The following is a 19366-nucleotide window of genomic DNA, read 5'->3' as shown; positions in this document are numbered from 1 at the left end:
GTGGCATTTCTCCCTTTGAACGTGATAATTGCTTTGTAGATTTTCGCAGTACAAAAGAACTGCCATGAACTAGACAGAAAATTCACAAGAAATATAAAACAAATGACAATGAGGGACATTTAATCATTTAATCAAGAATGCTATCCTTGATCAAATGCCAGGAGCACCATCATGAGGAGCTTGCTCGTTGTAGCCAAAGTCCCCTATGTTTTTAAAAAAGTAATTTTTTTTGGAAAACAATTATATTTTCCATTATTTGACTGAAACTTGAAAATAAACTAAAAGATATTTTCTATTGTTTGATAAGGAAATTAGATTTTTCAGAGAAAAATGACCAAAAAATCAAAATTTAATTATCTCCCTTTTTCCTGTTTCTTATTTTAATTTTCCTTCTTTCTTTGCTAATGGCCCGTCACAGTGACAGGCAATAGGAGAGGGACGAGCTTGTTGGTCTTTGGTGAGGCTCTCGAGCCTTGCTTAGTGGCTAGTCACAGACCAAAGTAGGAGGAAAAAAAGAAAAAGAAAAATAAAAAAAATAGAGAATAAAAATTCATTTTTAAAATTTTTTTTTTATAGGAACTAACATTTTATAATTAAGGACTCAGACTTGAGTGCCAAGGATCAATGGATAGCTGTTGTGGACTTCAGTTTAAGCATTGATGACCCGAGTATGTTCTTTATGGACCTGAGCTTAGGTCCGGAGGAATTGTGTACGAGCACAAGGGGCTTGAGCTCGACCTCGATGGACTCAAGCACGGCCATCAAGGCCCAACTATCAGAAATTTCATCCTAAATGCCAAGACTCAAGAACCAACTTCATCCAAAACATTGAGACTCAAGAACCAACCCTAAAATTTCGAATCCGAATGTCAATACTTATTTGTATTTAAAATAATGTTCTCCGGCTTTTCAAAAAGATTTAGAGAGAAATCATTTTACTGACTTTAAGCATATGTTTTTCCTTTAATTAGAAAAGCATTTTTCAATGGCTCATTTACCTAAATGAACCAAAAATCCAAACATGAGGAAAATTATTTTCCAAAAAATATGTTCTGCAAAACGGAGCGTTAATTTTTTGTGGTAATATACGGAACAAGGGAGATGTTAAAGGATCACAAATTGGCTAATACTGGGATACCGGGTTGCAAACAATTTAAGACCAAATATCTGAAAGATCCCATGCAAGTATCCCACGAAAGAGGCTCCACAAAATCTGGCACAACTTAGACTCGTAGTAACGGCTTAAACAAACAACCAATTACCCATAATTTAGATGGCTGTCGACAAAATCTAAGGGTGTCTACAAAATTAAGGAACAAAATTGTCTTCTCTTCCTTGATGAAACAGTCAAAAGGTGCATAAAAGAAATTTTTCGGCAGGTTCACAAACAGAACCTCCCTTCAAATGGAATGTAACTCTCACAAAAGGACACATTCTCAGCATCTCAGTCACTCTACATTCAAGCTCCAATAACCTCGGTAGGCGCCTCTGCCACTGTTTCATCAGCTGGCCTGTCCAGCTTCACACCAATATCTTCCGAATAATCTCCATGAACCTGCAGAAAGACCAACAGAATGATCATTAGCATGGCTCTGACATTGCCGAAGATATCGGGCCAAGCAAGGATCCTTTACGGCGGGGGTATGTTATAAATGATTTTAATCTTATTTTTGAGAAAGATCCAGATACCCAAATGCTGAAATGGAACATCATGAACTTTTACATGCTGCACATATCATCAAAGATGGCAAAAGTAAAAAGATTTTTCCGTCATTCGAGATTCACGCATACTTCAACATTTGACATTTTTTATAGGTGATCCAACAAGGAACATACCTCCATCAACTTCCCAAGGTCAAACTTAGGAGCTTTCAAGATCTTCACTTTCCGGATGAACACATTCTGTAGGGGATAGATGCTTGATGTTGCCTTTTCAATCTCCTTTCCAATTGATTCTGGAATGAACTTGCGGACCAACTCTTTCAAATCACAAGATGTTGCCTGGTTTACCATGATTTCCCTCATCTTCCTACGTATCTGAAAAGGGAGAAACAAATAAAAGTTACTGTTTAGTTAATCAAATGAAATAGTATACATTCTGCTGCAGGAACTTTTCAAACAAAAAATTTACATGACAGGACTAAAATAACTTTTGCCAAGTTGAAGATATGCTATCTATGGGAAGGCACAGATAAATCACCCACATCCTAATTTTTCAAAATTTTAACAACATAATATGATCCCAATATTGAAGAATAATGTCGACGAAGTCATGAAATATCCCAAAGCTGCATGAATTACAACTTAAGCTATGTAATTCAACTAGTCAGTTATGGCTCACGACTAGAAAATAACCTGTCTAATCTGGCTAGACTGAGCATAGCAGGTCCTCTTGGCTTGGTTAGGACGTCTCTTAGTGAAACCAATGCAAAACATCCTCAATGTGTAATTATCTGTTGTCTTGACATCAACATGGGCTTCAATCAAAGTTTGCCATTTCCTCACCAAGGACCTCAGCTTATCAGTTGTAAAGTTCATGCCCTAATTTACCAAAGGAGAACAGTGAGTCAAGAGAGTCAACATGCAAATAAAAAAGTACAGAATTAAGCAACAGTGAACGTAGACATTACCCAGAAATTAGTCAGGACATTTCTACCCTGGACATCTTCACATCTCAAACGGATCTTCCTGTAGGAGTGGTCCTCATCACCTTGAAGGTCAGCAAGCGATGTCTCAAACACTCTATGCTTGAGACCTTCTGAAGCAATCTGCAGAATAGGCCCCATTAGTCTTGCATGTAGAAACCCTTTTTAAACTCAATATGGACATGCATAGGTATTCAAATTCATAAAAGGCATTTACAAGGAGACAGAGTGAATGGGGCCAATAATAAGAAAACAATGTCGCTTAACCATCACCTATGTGCACATCCTGATTAACAAGTAATTTTTACTCCAAGAGCCAGGTCATTATCACCATGGCTTATGTGAATGTTGACAGCAAATTCAAATCTATAAGGCTCATTGGTTTCACAGGATATCATGCATGATACATGTGTTCTCATGCAAACACCATTTGATGTCAAACTATCAATCATGGAAGCTCCACAGAGAGTTCCCAAAAACTAAGACCTCTTCCATTTTGGTAAGGATATAATATCAGTTGATCAAGCCATCAACAAGTCCAAAACTAAACAGCTAAAAAAACACCTTGATGCTTCTTCGGAGGGAAGTAGTCAGGGGAATACAACCTAAACCCAAGTTCCCAGCTCATGGACAAAAAAACTTCACAGGAACGAACTTCAAATGAGAATACATCGATCTGATGCATAAATTAAAAAAACCAACAAAATCCCAGTCCACATCCAGAGCAGATTTTCTCCGGGAAAGAGTCCAATCCATCAATAAGTTGTCCCTTCCACCCATTTTTTTTAATGTCAAAAAAATATAATCACGGTCCATCGCCTACTTATCAAAAGGCCCCAAATGAAAACAAAAGAACAGAACAAAGCAGATAAACTTTTCCTACGTTATTTTCACAAAGTCTAATGAGAAATATCCAGTGGCATTGAGCGAACTTAACTAAACTTCACACAGTACCATTCACAACATCTTCAAACGATTTTCGTACGCAAATACAAGAACCCAGCCAAGCACCAGCTCACAGATTCACGCCAAGACACGATAAAAATCGCACCTTTGTACCCTGAGTACGAGAAACGAGTGTCTTGCCCACGTTCTTGACGGTGAACACGGACGGCGCCTTGATATCGTACCAGTCCTTCTTCGCGAACGGATCGACCCTGCACCCGCCAGACCAGACAAGAAAAAAGGATCAAACAACAGCAGAATCATCACCCCAGAACAGGCACAAGAACCGAATCAATTTCCACAAATTCGAGGCGGGATTGAGCACTCACGCCTTCTTCTTCCCACCCTTCTTCCCCTTCGAGATCCTCTTGTTCTTCCTGCATCCAACACAGACAGAGAGGGGACAAACGTCAGCCCATTTTCAGGGAGGAGACGAACAGGGTAAGGCCGCGACATGGGCAGGAACGGCGAAGAGAGGAGAGGGAGTACCCGACGGCCATGGCTGGAGGAGACGAGGGTTCCCTGGTGGTGGCGCAGAGAGGCGGCTCCTACGGCGGATATTTGCAAACCCTCTTGGACGCTCAAAAAACCCTAGTCTTGCCAACTTACAAGTGTATATATATACTCTAGTGTCAATGGACCAAAAAAATTCTAAGCCCAATAGATCAAAGAATTGGCCCAACAGCCCAAACAAAAGCCCTTGACAATTCTAGAAGCCCATAACTTTAGGTATTTCTAAGGGTAAAATGTGCATGTCTAAATATTTATAGGGATAATAGGTATTTGTAAGGGTAATGTAGAAAATGTATTCTAGATGCTTCTTAGGGTTAGATCACCACTGTCAAATCAATGGGAGATCTAACGGTTGTAGTTAGAAGGGCTCAAGTATAAATAAGAGTCTCCAGCCCTCTTGGGAATTTAAGAGAGTTGATAAATAGGAAATATTGTTAAAAACTCATCTTTATAATTATGATATTTTCTTTCTCATCAAGAGGAAATATCTTTCAGAACTATAAATTTGTCAAAATAACAATTCACGAAGGTGCTTCCTATTCAGAGGGAAGAAAATTTAGAAATTATTTTTTAGAACGAATTAACTAAGGACAATTTTGTAGCCGAAAGCATGGTGAGAAAGAACAATTGCACCCAACTTCATTACAAAGCACATTGACAAACTTTATTTACCTTGAACCACACAAATAAGCGGGTGAAAAATACTACTAGCTTCAAAAACCCATATTTGAAAATAGAGATAAAATATATTTGTACCTTAAATACTACTAGCTTCAAAAACTTAGATTTGAAAAATTGAGATAAAATATATTTATAACTTTGCACTAACGTACGAGAGATTCAAAGAGAACGTTAGGGAGGATAACCTTCACATCACATTCGCGGCGATAGATGACTAGAGAGTTTATTGGCAAGGTCGGTGCTGATCATGCAAGCACATAACCAATATGGGTGGCGGAGCTTAAAGTAGATTCCAAGAGTTTGTTGTGTTGACTTTGTGGGGGAAGAAGTAGTGATGGATTTTTATATTTTTAGAGCTTCTTAATTTAAGGACGATTTAATACTTTCATGGTTTGGTTTGGTTAACGAAATTGATAAAATGCAAATCCGCACAAAAATGTGGTTTTTTTAATTATCCAAATTGAAAATTGGACTAAACTTAAAATGTATGAAATTTTGGTTCGATTCCGTTTAGTTTGGTTCTGACACCCCCACATACATCCCCTCCCCATAAAGAGTTAGAGGTTGTCTCCACCACGTGAGGCTCACATGGAATTAATCTTTTTCCCCTTTAGACTCATGTCCTTCATGACAAATTACTTCAGTCAATAATACATGTGTCAAGATGGATCTTGATTGACCGATTTGATTAAACCCACATGGAACTCATCAGTTTCAACCATGTAGAATTAGTTTAAAACAAATATTAAACTAATGTAATATTTTTTTCTTCCTTCTTTAGAAAAGAAAGGGTTTTATCTTTTTCTTGGATTACTGTTTACTTCATAAAAAGATACCTTACAGATTTAACCACATGGAACTTATCATATTCGTAGATTTAGTTTAAGACATGTTAACCTAATGTAATATTTTCTCTTCCTTTATTCAAAAGAAAAAGCTTTATATTTTTTCTTGAATCATTAATTGCTTCACAAAGTTTCATTATTCTACCAAATAAAAACGAAAGGATGAATTTGGGTATTATCATGTTCATATCTTAATTATGGTCATCTGTGCAACTTTTGCTAAGATGAATGGACTTTGGTTTTATTCATTCGATCCATCTATAAATTTGTAGAAAACAGATGCATTTAGCGGTCCCTCAGCAATTCAAGACAAGTACTGGGAGGCCTCTCATGGTGCTACATAGGATATAGAATATGCAAATAGTGCCCCTAATTTTGTAACATGTTTTGTTGCAGTTAAACTTATTTTCTATTACCTAATTTAAAATTTTGATTTATATCCATACACATAACTATAGTGAAGAAATATATGGTTCAATGGTGCAAAGAATGGTGATTGATTTCAAATCTATGTTTTTTCATAGTGTATTGACATAGACTGTATTTGGTTGTCTGGATTTATAATCAAGATGAAAACTTGATACTTTAAAATAAGAAGTCTAGAGATTTTATCATATCCTATCTATACTTGATGAATTGTAGATTTAAAGATGGATATTTTTATATTTTAACCTATCCATTGTTTGGTAGAAGCTAAATATTAATATAAAGAAAGTATATGCTAATACGTAGTACCCATGAAATAATATGAATCTATCATCAAGAAAAAATCATTCTCATGCATAGTACTTGAAAACCTTCACAATTAATTACACTTACAACCCTCAATGCAAAAAAAAAAAAATGATTTACATAGTATAATTTTTTCATTGGCCACAATTGCTTAGCATAAGTAATCCTTATAATGTAATCAGCACGTTTAGCCTTTTTAGTTTCCACAAGATGCACTAAGCAAACTCCACACCAACTAAAAATTAAATGCCATAACTAAAAAGCAAGTTGCCAGACAATTAACTTTATTCCACACGACTAAGAATCAGCACATATTTGGCCATAAAGTTGATATCTCAACAAGCTTTTAACGAGCCCAAATCCACTACAACTCATCACTATAATTCTACTTAATTCTTCGAATATCACAACAACTATGAACAATGCCCCGAACTTCATAAGAAATAGCACATTTAGAAAAAATATGATTCCAAGAAATAGCAAAAAGAACATTGTTCAATATTGCTTAATGTCATAAAACAACAAAGGGACTACACAATAGACCTATTATTTATAGACAAAATTAGGTACAACTTTTTCCTTCCAATTCACACAAATTTACTGTGACTCATCACTCTAACTCTACCTAATTCATTGAGTACTTGAAAAATCATAAACCAAACTCTTCAGTCATTCTTATCTCTTTGAGAAGTATTTCCACAAATATCTTATTGTTCTAATCTTGAAATCCAATAAATAGATGAATGTTCTCTAGATCCTCCACATTTTCTTTTTTGCATACTTTTGTTCTACCCATAGTACTTAGAAACATTTGAGGAAGCTCCTCATGTATTTTTCTTTTATCATTGCCCAAATCTTTAGCACGTCCAATGCGGCTAGCAATTATCTCTATCCTCTCGTTAGTATTTTTCCAAGAAAGAGCCAAAAGTGCCTACAATCTTAACTAACCTAGCAACCCACTTTGTTTGTTTTACCCATTTTTCTTCTTAAAATATCAGAATTATTTGTATATGAGAAGATGATAGTAGCGATAAGTTTTGACTTGCACCATTAGTTGTCTCATCATCATGATTCTCACCTTACTCATGTTCAACAGACACAGAGCTTTTGAAAGGTCTTTCTCGAGATTTCCCTTAACATGGTTTTTTTTAGAATATGGTTGCTAGTCGACCATATTGCAGGAAGGACTTTCTTCTCAAAGAAGAAGTGCCTAGCTAGGTCTACAAATAAAATATATTATGTTATTAAAAAACCAAGTAGTAAAGAATAAACAATGAGAAAAAATGACACAAACCTTGCAATATTTTTGTCAACTATCTTTTGAATGAATATCAACAGAATACTTCTCATGATCCCACCTAAAGCCACTTTGACCCTTCAAGTTATATATTTGATTGTACATTTTTTCAAGTTTTTTCATCTTCGACTCCATATGAGGATTACCCCTGATGCCAAAATTATGGAACTTTTCTTCAATCTACTTCTCTAATATTATCATGTAACCACTCTTAAGTTGTTATTAGTTTTCATTCCTAGCGCAACTAGTTCTTCAAGACCATCCGGAAATGCATTTTCCTCTATTTTCATACATGTTGGTCTCTTTTTGTTTTCTTTCCTTGAGTATGACTAAAATCGCTACCTTCTGTTCCTAATAATGTGTGATCGTTGTTTGAAATTAACATGGATTCCTCACCTCAACTAATATAACCAAGACAACACATAAACAAGCCTTAATGATTGTTGTTTAAACAACAAAAGGATATGGACAACGGGCTAAGTCGCAAACAACATATTAAAAACATACACAACATTCATAGCCAAGAATCCAACATGTTCTTAACTTGTACAACATTCATGCCGAAAAATCAACATATTTTTAAACATGTACAGCAAGAATAATAATGAATCCACTAAATTTGAGCCATGTATAATAAGAATCGTATTTCCGCGAGCCTATAATGTGGTGGGTGTACAAATCCCACAAATATCACATTTTGAAATGAATATTTTGCAAGCTAATAGTGATAACCACAATAAACCACAATGTACTTGCACATACATTGTGAGCACGATGCAAATGATGCCCCAACTTGAGGGAGATGCTACTTTAAAAATATGGATATATTGATGTCACACTTACAAGTTATGCTAATACCCAATTAATAACAAATATGGGAGTGTGGCCTAGTCTAAGTATGCTCAGATTATTAGGAGTTTGATGCATTTAATGAACTGCCTCAACCTAATATAGCTTATGTTGTGTGTAGATTGAGCCAATAGATATACATAAAATCCCAACTGTGATTATTGAACTACCTTGATTATAGTAAAGAAATAAATGAGAACTATAAAATACAACATTTTATATAATAGATTTCTCACTTTATTAGAAGGACGCAATAATGCTAATTGCATCTTGGATTTAAATAAGACAAAATTCATTTGTGAATGTGTTTATCCTTGGTGGAGTTATTGTAATTTGTAAATTAGCCAATAGCAGATACTTCTTCGGGAATGAAACGGACACTATGGGCGCGTTTGGTAATGATTATGTTCCCGGGAACTGATTCTGAGTAAAAGAACGCATCTGGTAACTATACAAAATTTCTGATTCTAGAATAGAAAAAGAATAGAAATGCGTTTGGTAACTGCATAAATTTTTTATTTAAATTATTTTTTAATTACCTTTTTAGATGAATGTAAATTTGATATTAAATTCTCATAAATCACTCATTGGTTAATTATATTTATACAAAGTAATAAAATTATTAAATAATCAATTTTTATTAAATAGTAAATAATAAACCATAGTATAAACTATACTAATATACCTAAAATATGTAATAAATATAAATACTAAATTATAATGCAAAATTAAATATGTATTCTATATATAGCAAATATATATTTCAGAATAGGAAGAAATTAAAATAAAATATAGAAATAAAAAATAGATAAAAATAAAAACAAAAATTGTTGTTATTTTAAATTTTGTTTTCTTATTAGAATTTCAATATTATTTATATTTAAATAAGAGTAGTCTTTTTTTATCATGGTGATTTCTCATTTTCAATAAATATTTACTTTTCTATGATTAAATATTTAATCCACCCTTCTATCTTTGAATAAGTGTTTTGGCCTACTACTGAAGTGATCATATGGCCGTTCGTTTTTGTGCCCCATTTGTGTTTTTCCTTGCATTAAAGATGCTCGTGGGTCGCCCTCTCTTCCCCCTTGCTTGGGAGGTTCTCTACCTCATTTTTCCTTGGGTCTTTCGCCGATGTTGCTGGTTCCGGTTCACTCGATTTCTTTCGGTTTGGTTGTAACCTGGTTTTGTTGGGTTGTATTTCTGCCCTCCATTTTCATTTGTTCTTGTCTTTCTTTTTGCCCTGCCTACGCTATTCGCTAGCTTTCTTCTAGCTGCTTGTTTTCCCGTTTCTTGTATTTTTCTCTGTAGCTTGGGTTGGCACCCTTCCACTTGATTGGTATTTCTTTGACCCTCTGAGTGCAAGTTTTTTGGTGTTGGCTCTTCTTTGTTGTACTATGTATAGCTTCCTGGTTCACAATAGAAGAAAAGAATTTCAGTATTAACTATGAGAATAACTTTTTCAAAGAAAGAAGTCTAGTCAATGGGCAAAAAAAAAAAAAAAAGGAGAACACCACATCTAATCAAGAAAGAAGTCACCAAAGGGAAGGAGATCCGATACAAACCAAAGAATCCCTGGGCCCGAATCGGCGGGCGTTGGCATCGAGCTAGCTGAGGGGTTGCTCGTGAACATTTTTTGTTGGATGTCTAAGAGATAAGAGAGGACATTGAAAAATCTCTAGAATATATAGAACATTTTCTGTTGGATATCAACGATCTAGACATTAGCTCAATAATGAGTGTGTGGCATTCCGTAAGTTACATACAGATGCAACTTTTGCACAAATGCATATTTAAAACTTGTTACCAACTTTCAGGATACCATGTCAAACATAATTGCTAATTTTGGTAAATAATGGAAGATTCCATTTTCCTATTTTTGAAAGTAAAACCTTATTCTAGAAGACAAGAAAAGCTAGGAGAAACAAATTAGTAATAGACTCAACATTAGGGAATCATTTGAACAAAATATGAAGAAGAATGCATCTGCTAATTAATCACTGCAATAGACCTCCCTCTCCCCAAATCTTTTGATTGAAAGTAAAGCATCATTAATTACATAAAGCAAAATCTGTCTTTGGTAATTGGTGTTTAGGGAGCCTCACCTCAGTATCGGTAGGCTTAAAAATAATACATGAACTAGCAGAGGCATTTCCCAATCGATCACATGTTTTCTACAAGAACTTCAAACCATTTATATCTCATTCTCTTAAATGTGTAGTCTGCACTCGCTATATATAGACATAATTTAAAACTGGTTTTTGTCCTTTAACTCCTACAGATATAGCTCCAGCTCTCCAGAGTGTTAAATACACAGCTTAATGTGTCTCCAGTGCTTCAGGTTAAAAGGCTATTCAAAGACAATTTAATGCATGCAAACACCTTGGCTATAGAGTCAAAAGAATGCAGACTACTCCTTCCATTTCCATAGTGCACATTTCGCGACAAGACAGCCAGCTTAATTCAGTCTTAGGCCACAATTCTACCCATGGGTATACATGTGACCCCATCATTTCCCAAAGCCAACACGAGTATCGGGCTTTTAGCATGCAGCAAGTAGCAACCAATAGATAACACCATCATAATAGCCAAAGGAAGCATTGAATTTACAAACACTGCATTCCAGCCACATGCAGATCAAAATGTGTCAAACTTCCAAAACCCAAGCCGCACTTAAGAACTTCACGAAACCAACCGAAACAGCTCGACCACATTCGCCGTGTTCCACGAAGCCTAAGAGCTTGAAATGTAGGTAAAAGAAAGGATCACACTTGTCACGGCGAGAGCCACAGGGAGCAAGATAAGACGAAACTGAAACATCGGCAGCTGGGTTAGCTCGGATGCACCACTAAAATGGAGGGAAATCGAAACACATTGGAATGACAACGACCGAAGAGGAACCACGAAGCACCCACAATTGGGCAAAATGAGCGACGTTCTCTACACAATCGTGACCCCTTGGCTAGCTCGGTGCTGGCGCCCGCCGATTTGGGCCTAGGGGTTGCTCGGCAAGTGACCCCTCGGCCAGATTGGCGTGGGCGCCCACCGACTCGAATCCGATGGTGCTCCCACCAACCGTTGCAAATGACAAATGACGGCGATGGTGAATGAGCCGTCACCTAGATCAACTAACAACCACACTAGCTATGAGTGAAAGGAACTCACCTTGAACGAGCAACTTCAACGATGAAGAAGTAGCAGTCGTCGTCGCCGTTCTTGAGGAGAGAATGAACCTGTATGGGATGGGAGAGAATGTCGAGCGGAGGAGAGAAGAAAAAGAAAGGGTTTGAGTAGAGGGGAGAATGTTTGGGATGGGAGAGAACGTGGAGCAGGAGGGTACGTCGAGCATAGGAGAGAGAGCCACTTTTTTTTATTCTTTTTTTATGATTTTGGAACATGAATCATATTTTTTTATTCTAAATTCTATTCCAAATTTGTTCCCGGGAACAAAAATTTTACTAAATGTGATTCTGGGCCCAAACTGATTCTGGAAATAAAAAATTAGAATTTAGTTTTGTTTGGATGGTTATCAAACATGGCCTATATATATTTATGCATTATGATTGCCAAGTGACAATAGCCATTTCAAAAAATAAAACTAGGCATATAAGGTAAAACCGATACTTTATGTGAAGATGGGATATGTTGATTGATTATGTGAAGTTAGAGGCAAATATGGCCAATCCTCCTTTGGGAATGAAATTTAATTAATGATACATTGTGGGGAATGTGACTTAAGCCAGTTGAGAAAAATCAATAACGATGATAACGGAACCTATGTGATTGGAGATCCCATGGATTAGGTTCATATGAGTAATAGCAAATCACTTAGTGATCTAGTGATGCACAATAATAAATTATTGTCCCTCTTAAGGTGATAATAAAGCAAGATTGCAATGAAAGAGAGCTTGAGTTAAGCTCGTAAAAAATTTGTATCCATTATTTTTGGTGTATTAAATTGTAGTATACATTTGATGGAATCACTTATATTAGTATGGAGCAAGGCTTCTCATACGAGAACTTTGGGAAAATCTTTAAAATTTTCATGGATAAACCAAGAATGCACATGGCCTATTAGTGCAAAATTGTGTTGAACAACTAAGGACTTGTGGGGGTGTATTGAAATTGTGAAAATTGATAATTCACAAAAGAAATTCTTAGTTCATAGAAGTTTCAAACTTCACCACTAATTTTGTGATTTATATTTCATTCTTTCTAAGTCTAATTCATAGCCCAATTGGCACCAATTTCGATGCATTCCGTTCAATTGAGTTTAAGCCAACATAATGATTTCCTTTCTTTTCAAAACCTTATCAAATATGTGGGGATTGTTGATATTTCAATAATTTTGAAAGTTTGAAAGCCATTGATTTGTAACGGTTTTGAGAACCATCGATTTGATGAAAAGTGGCTTGATTTTTAAGCTTGTGAATAATGGACAAACAATTGATTTAATTTGTTTCTCACCAACCCTATTTCATTGACTAACCTTTAAACCAAACTCCAAATATACACACCTCAACTAAAAAATTCTCTTGTCTCCTTCCACTTTTCTTCCTATATTTACTAGGTTTTACATATAATTTCTCTCTAGTACTTTATGTAAAATAAAGATAAAGGTCTACTATAACTTGGGAGGATAACCACTAGCGCCCATTGCACCGAGTTTCATTTTCCGAAGAGCATAATTATTGTTAAGGATAGTGTGCACGTGTTTCAAACAATTAATTTTATTCTCTAATTTTGTTTTTTTCAGTAAAGGCCGATTATGGCTTCACTGGTCTAGCATTTTTTTTAGTGCGGTATGGAATTGACACATGGCGAGTCACATTTTTCTTTACGCTATTTTTTTGGAGGCACGAGAGACTGGAAAATGCAAAGAAATTCTCTAAAATCTAAAAATTTTCCTTCCTCTTCATACTCACAAAATTTTTATCCTATTTCTTAATGAACTTTTTTTTTTCTCCCCACTTTCCAGGTTAGTTTCCCCAATAGAGCCCTGGGTGCTAGAAGATGGGTATAGTCGGGGGAAAACAGCGGGTGGAGAGGACTTCACCCCCACCAGCCAGCGACTTCTCCACCTCCACCTCCACCTCCCCCTTCTCTATTCAATGGTTCGTCTCTTTTGGAAAGAAGAGGTCTGTTTTTCGATGTCTATTGAGGCTGACGTGGCATCACCTAGACGAGACTTCGCCTTCACATATTTGTCTCCATCATATGTTTTGCCACATAAACGAAGACATCAATTGTTCATCGAAACATTAGGTAGGTAATTACTAATGTACATCAATTGGAAGTCAAGGGCTTTTCCATGCATTTGATGGACGGAATTGAACTTTGGTAAATTTCTATAGTCACGCTTATGGTATAAATTACCATATGCCCGTTGTCGATTTGGCAAGCATGCATCATCATGATAAAGGAAAAGCTAAAGTTTCAGGCTTTGTTCAGATATGCAGAGGAAGGAAATTTCGAATTTTTCTCCCACCTCTTCTAGCAAAAATTAAAAAATTAGGAGGCTTTGCTTTCTTCCGCATAGGGTAACTGACCCAAATAAAGCCTCAAGTCAATTAAATTCTTACTATATGGCCACCAAATTGGATTACAATAAGTTCCTAGTACCTGCAGGAATATAGTATGAATATAGATTGGCCAGATGAACAAGAGAATTTTGCCTTTATTGAATGATAATTGCGGTAGGTGTGTGCAAGGCAAAGAGTGTTGCACACAAGTCCTTCTCGAAGCGGGCAAATTCAAATAGGAGCAAACAGGCAACGGCGCTTTTTATAATCTGGCTTTATTATTTGACCGAGAGGACAAATTACAACGACCTTTATTCGTCTAAAAAAAAAAAAAAAATAGCGCCAGCACATACCTTGCATTGCGGGAAACCTTGTATATATAAAATACAGAAATCAAAGTAAATTAAAATTTTCACTTTCTTTTCACATGCAAACAACGGGAGTCCAAACTCAAACACTGCTCTACAAGCAACACAATAATAGGCTAAGAAATTAAAGCTATAAAGGGTAGTTAGGACAAGTCTTTTTCTTTCTTTTTGTTTTCTTGGAGGAAAAAAATTCTGCCTGTGTCCGGCTGTCATGATTAATAGTGAAAGTTGGCGGGCAGCGACGGAGCAGGAGATGGCGATTGCAGAGGCGGCGACGATGACCGGCTTCGGGGCCAGCAGCCATAGGCTCCACAGTCAACAGGGTGTGAATAGAAGGCGTCACATTCTTCGGCTGACCTTTGGAGTGGCCGATCAGGAATGCAGTTCTCTCTATCATCCTCATTTTGCAACTTGAGACATATCTCTGGCTCTCCACAAAAATAATTATCTGAATAAGTGAAGTTTTGCAACTTAGGCAAAGAGCATATGCTTTTTGGGATATCACCGGATAGCTTGTTGTGAGCCACATTCAATTGTTCCAAGGCCCTCATGTGCCCGATCGTGTCTGGCAACTTCCCGACCAGGTCGTTGCCGCTTACATCGAAGACCGTGACGTTCTTCAGCGCTCCGATGTCTGGCGGCAAGCACCCAGTCAGCCCTGAGTTGGTGATGATGATCTGGTTGAGGGTCTTCGACATGTTTGATATGCTCGAAGGGAGGCAGCTGTTGAGGTTGTTGTTCGCGATGACGATCACGGAGACCGGGGAGTTACCGATGTTCGGCGGGAGGCTGAAGCTGAAGTTGTTGTTGTTGATGAACAAAGCGTCTAGCTTCAAGTCGAACACCCTAGCTGGCACTTTGCCACGGTATCTATTGAAGCGTATGTCAAGGAACTTGAGGGAAGGGAGGTCAAATACCACGGTGGGGAACTTGCCGGAGAGGAGGTTGTTGCTCACATCAAGCTCGAAGAGGAGGCGGAGTTTGCGGAAGCTCTCAGGGAGAGTCCCGTGGAAGCGGTTCGAGTTGATGTGGAACAGTGCAAGGTCGGCGAGGAGGCCAAGGTCCTCCGGGAGCGACCCCGAGATGTTGCCATGGTTGAGGTCGATGCCGGCCACTGTGGTGAGGTTGTGCGGGTCACCGGGGGCCGGGGCACAAAAGACCCGGGTGTAGTTGCACACCTCGGGGCCACACCAGTTTCCGGTGATGTTCTTCGGGTCCGAGGTGATGGCATGCTTCCAGGCTTGGAGGGCAATGTAAGCATTGAAAAGCCTAGGGTTTGGGAAGCTTGGAGGGAAACTCAATGGAGGCTGTTGGGCATGGGAACGAGTTAGGGAGGAGAACGTGATGGAGAGGACGATAGCCAAGAGGGCTAGAGAGAGACGATCACGAGGGTTTCTCCCCATTCTGGTGAAAATGATCAGAGATCAGATTGACGTGAACAGTTGACAGATGAAGACAGAGGCTTGATTGGTGTTATTTGGAATTTAGGGAGCGTGAGTTGGCATTTATAGGAAACGTGGGGATTGACATATCTTCGAAGAAGGCAAGATGGCGCAATTTTCGAAATTATTTTATGGAATATATAAATCGGACTACAACCCTTGACTATAATCTCAGTTGAAATCTTTTCTCAGCTATTTGCAAAAGAAAAATCTAAACAGTGAGGTCATGTGTGCTTATATATGTTAATGTTATGTTGGAGTACAGAGGGGTTTTACGCTGTGATTTTGACTACTCAATGAATGAAGGAAGCGGGATGGAAACTTCTTTGGCACTCTCTAATCAACCATTATATTTATTTAATTCGGATGGGCCTTTGTTTAGTAATTCTTCATGCAAATGGTTGAGGAGGCAAACGTAGGTGAAGTCAGGTAGTATTGGTTGCGTTGAATTTATGAAGCGATTCGACCAAACACGCGGTTCTTTGCATTTTTTTTGCAACCCCCTCCCCTCCCCCACAAAAAAAGAAAGAAAGAAAAACTAAATAATTAGATGTTATAGTAGTTACCCTAAAGTGGGACATACTAGTTTAAGAGCTAATTTGGCAACTTTAGCCTATTTTGTAGCATTTACTAACTTCAATGTTGGCTGCTCCAACAAGGACAAGTTTAAGACAACTAGGATCATGATGAACTAATTCTTGGCATCTTCATCTTATACTCACGTCAACAATAAGTTCATTTATCATTAGTAACGAGTTCCTTTCGAAAAATATCAACAAAAGAAAGTGACATAAGACATGTTAAGTTGTGTCGGGCTTCGACTCTCCTAGAATATTTTTTTTTTCATTAAAGAACTGGTTGGTGATCTACAAGGCTTTCAAGTTCGATCATAGAAAATCATGGTGGTTGTAGGGTTTTAATAAGATAATCACCCGCAATCTCCAGTTGCAAGGGACTGACCATCCGTCACATAATTCGGCACCTGGATTTTATTAGGGAGAGGACACGTTCAGTAGCATTGAATAGGTAAAACGGCACGACATTTGCATTAAAGTAATTGGCTTGCCCAAGTAAATAGGTTTGGTTTGATGAAGATGTGTTTGTGAATGAAATTTAGCTTCTGTTGTGTGCCTGTATGTATTTTAATTCCATTGATTAATCATGGTCAGTGCCTGTGAAGGACAACGTAACCTTGACTCATTCCTACAATAATAAGACAAAAAGAGAAAAGAAAAGGAAGACTTTTAGAAATGGATAAAGTTCCAGGAGATTATCCTAATGCATTTTCTTTAAAAGAAGGAAAAAAAACCATTTAAATTGGAAAAAAAAAATACTAATTGCACTACTCACAATGGATCTCAATACCTATGTTTATCCTTTGTTTAGAAACGCTACTTTCCATCCTCGGGATAAATCCCATTTGCCGAGATGACCAGATTTCCGTCCTTTTGGAAAGCACAATCCCAACAGTCGACTCACCCAACACAAACCCTAGCATTCATTTCCAACTTTCCAAGCCACCGCATCCCCTATAGCTCCCAGCTTCCTCCATCCATCATGAGCCGCCATTGTCGGACCGCGGCCATCGTCGTTGGAGGCAACCCTCATTCAGCTCTCATTCATCGATGCCGCGTCTCTTTATCTTTTCTGTTGGTTGTCCACCCTCCCTCTCTCTCTCTTTCTCACACACATACACAAAACCATCAAGATTGCGAGTCACCACGGGCGACTTTCATTTGAGGAAGACGCGTTCCGACCACTTCAGCGACCGACCCCGAGATTTCGGAGAAATTTTACGAAGAATGGTTGACATCCACCACTTCAGGGAAATGTCTCATCGTGTGAAATATGTTCAAGTAGAAAATTTATTCTAATAATGAAAAGTAATGTGAAACCACCTTCAAGTAGACGTAGTCATTGGGAGGGTTCGAGCCGAGCTATACTTTGAAATTACGCCTAAGTTTTTGCCCAATCTTGGTCATTGTAAAAGTTTCATATCTAAATTTTGAGTGCATGCGGGGCTTAACTTTGGTATAACCGAGCTGAGTTTTAGACCAGAGTCTTCTTACTAAATGCCCTTGCTCAAGCCTGTCTAAAAGTATCATTATGCCCTTATGGCTCGTGCTTGCAAACTACCAAGCCTGTGATTAGACGTATTGTCAATACAAATAGTAACTTAATGTGGCAAATACCGATTTTGTTATCATTGGAACAACTTAACAACTTTAAGTTGTAAGACGGGCATTATAGTATACCAAGGACGAAATTGAAGTTAAAAGTTCATAGAGTAACAAACCAAGTTATTGCTCGAGGTGGCCAAACGATTGGGACTTTGCACTTCAATAAGTGAGAGGTTTTAGTTTCAATTCTTGTTCGATATAATCCTCGGTTCTCGCATGAATGTCTTGTCTTTGACCGAATCAGGAGTACAAGCTTAGTTGATTGCCTAAAAGCTATCCCAAATTGTATATATATATATACATCTATACCACCCGGCAGAGCAGGTAGGACTTTTTGAAGGGGCCTGGGACTCATTAAGCCTGCATTATCGATTTAAAGGCATGCAGGCTTTTGCTTTACGAAAAAGTAATAATAAAAATAATATATTTTGCTTAAAATTCTACTTTTCCTCATTAGAAATAACTGTCTTTAATCGGGATGTCAATTTGAGATATATATTAACTCCTACTTGCCAGTAGAAGCTTCTCTTGCTCTTGTCTGTGCACGTGTGAAAAAGATGAAGCTGGGAAGAAAGGAGGGCCGAGTCAAGCACTCCTGAGTTTGGTTGGTAGGAGGGAAAAAAAATATTGCTCGAATTAGAGAAAATAAGGGGGAAAATGTAAAATCAAACGGAGCAAGTAATCATTACTAAATAAATTAAATTTAAAGACACAGAGAAGGAGGAAGAGGTGCAGTTTCCGTTGACCTGGAGCTCATGATCAATCCAATCATGGAAGTTCCAGAAATCAGAACCCTAATTGGACAATTCTTCCGTTGTTGACTTGGGCAGATTAGGGTAGCTGAAGATGACGGTGCAAAGTCATGAAAATCAATTACAAATGATAATTAATAATTAGAGAATATGAGGAGGGTAGGACAATAAATTTCAATTTAAGATGATGCCAATGTAACTACTAAGATTGGCTACGTGAATGAGTGAGGGAAAATTATTCAAAAAGTCATAGACCTATTATATGGAGGTCATTTCAATCTTTTACCTCTTAATTATGCCATTTACTCTTAAACGTTTCGACTATACCAATTTAGTACTAAACATTGTGATTATTTGTCAATTTAGTCTTAAATATTTTGATAATATGCCAATATAGTCATTTTAGCCAAATATCCAGATTGCATGTTTGGGACTAAATTGGCAAATCTTCAAAAGGTCTAGGACTAAATTGACACAAATAAATGTTTGTAGCTAAATTGACCAATTGCTGTCATACAACGGATTTAAGACTTTTTAGACAATTATCTTGAATGAATGATATGATGTCAAAGGCTATGACTAGTTAAGAGACCTA

The 19366-nt window shown here is 37.3% G+C and overlaps 2 protein-coding genes across 2 annotated transcripts; both read right to left on the bottom strand.

The window, feature by feature from the left end:
- Positions 1-1200: 1200 nt before the first annotated feature.
- On the bottom strand, positions 1201-4184 carry LOC104414764 (40S ribosomal protein S3a). Its single transcript, XM_010025928.3, has 7 exons — positions 4080-4184; positions 3920-3967; positions 3697-3802; positions 2631-2768; positions 2356-2541; positions 1837-2037; positions 1201-1555 (listed from the first exon to the last, which is right to left on the bottom strand). The coding sequence occupies exons 1-7, from the start codon at positions 4088-4090 to the stop codon at positions 1460-1462; spliced, it is 786 nt and encodes a 261-aa protein (XP_010024230.2). The 5' UTR covers positions 4091-4184; the 3' UTR covers positions 1201-1459.
- Positions 4185-14422: 10238 nt separating this feature from the next.
- On the bottom strand, positions 14423-15892 carry LOC104414763 (leucine-rich repeat extensin-like protein 6). The gene has a single exon (XM_010025927.3). It carries the CDS (start codon positions 15798-15800, stop codon positions 14613-14615), a length of 1188 nt encoding a protein of 395 aa, XP_010024229.1. The 5' UTR covers positions 15801-15892; the 3' UTR covers positions 14423-14612.
- Between the last annotated feature and the right edge of the window lie 3474 nt (positions 15893-19366).

Source organism: Eucalyptus grandis, chromosome 8, assembly GCF_016545825.1.
Source record: "Eucalyptus grandis isolate ANBG69807.140 chromosome 8, ASM1654582v1, whole genome shotgun sequence".
Lineage (NCBI taxonomy): Eukaryota > Viridiplantae > Streptophyta > Magnoliopsida > Myrtales > Myrtaceae > Eucalyptus > Eucalyptus grandis.
The sequence above is the reverse complement of the archived record's forward strand: the minus strand, read 5'-3'. Positions and strand labels throughout refer to the sequence as shown.

Coding starts and splice junctions, on each gene's coding strand:
- LOC104414764 (XM_010025928.3), bottom strand. Junction 2,038..2,355: donor AGTCTAGCCAGATTAGACAG/GTTATTTTCTAG, acceptor CTCCCTTTTCAG/ATACGTAGGAAGATGAGGGA. Junction 1,556..1,836: donor ACCTTGGGAAGTTGATGGAG/GTATGTTCCTTG, acceptor GTCTTTCTGCAG/GTTCATGGAGATTATTCGGA.
- LOC104414763 (XM_010025927.3), bottom strand. CDS start 15,800: ATGGGGAGAAACCCTCGTGATCGTCTCTCTCTAGCCCTCTTGGCTATC.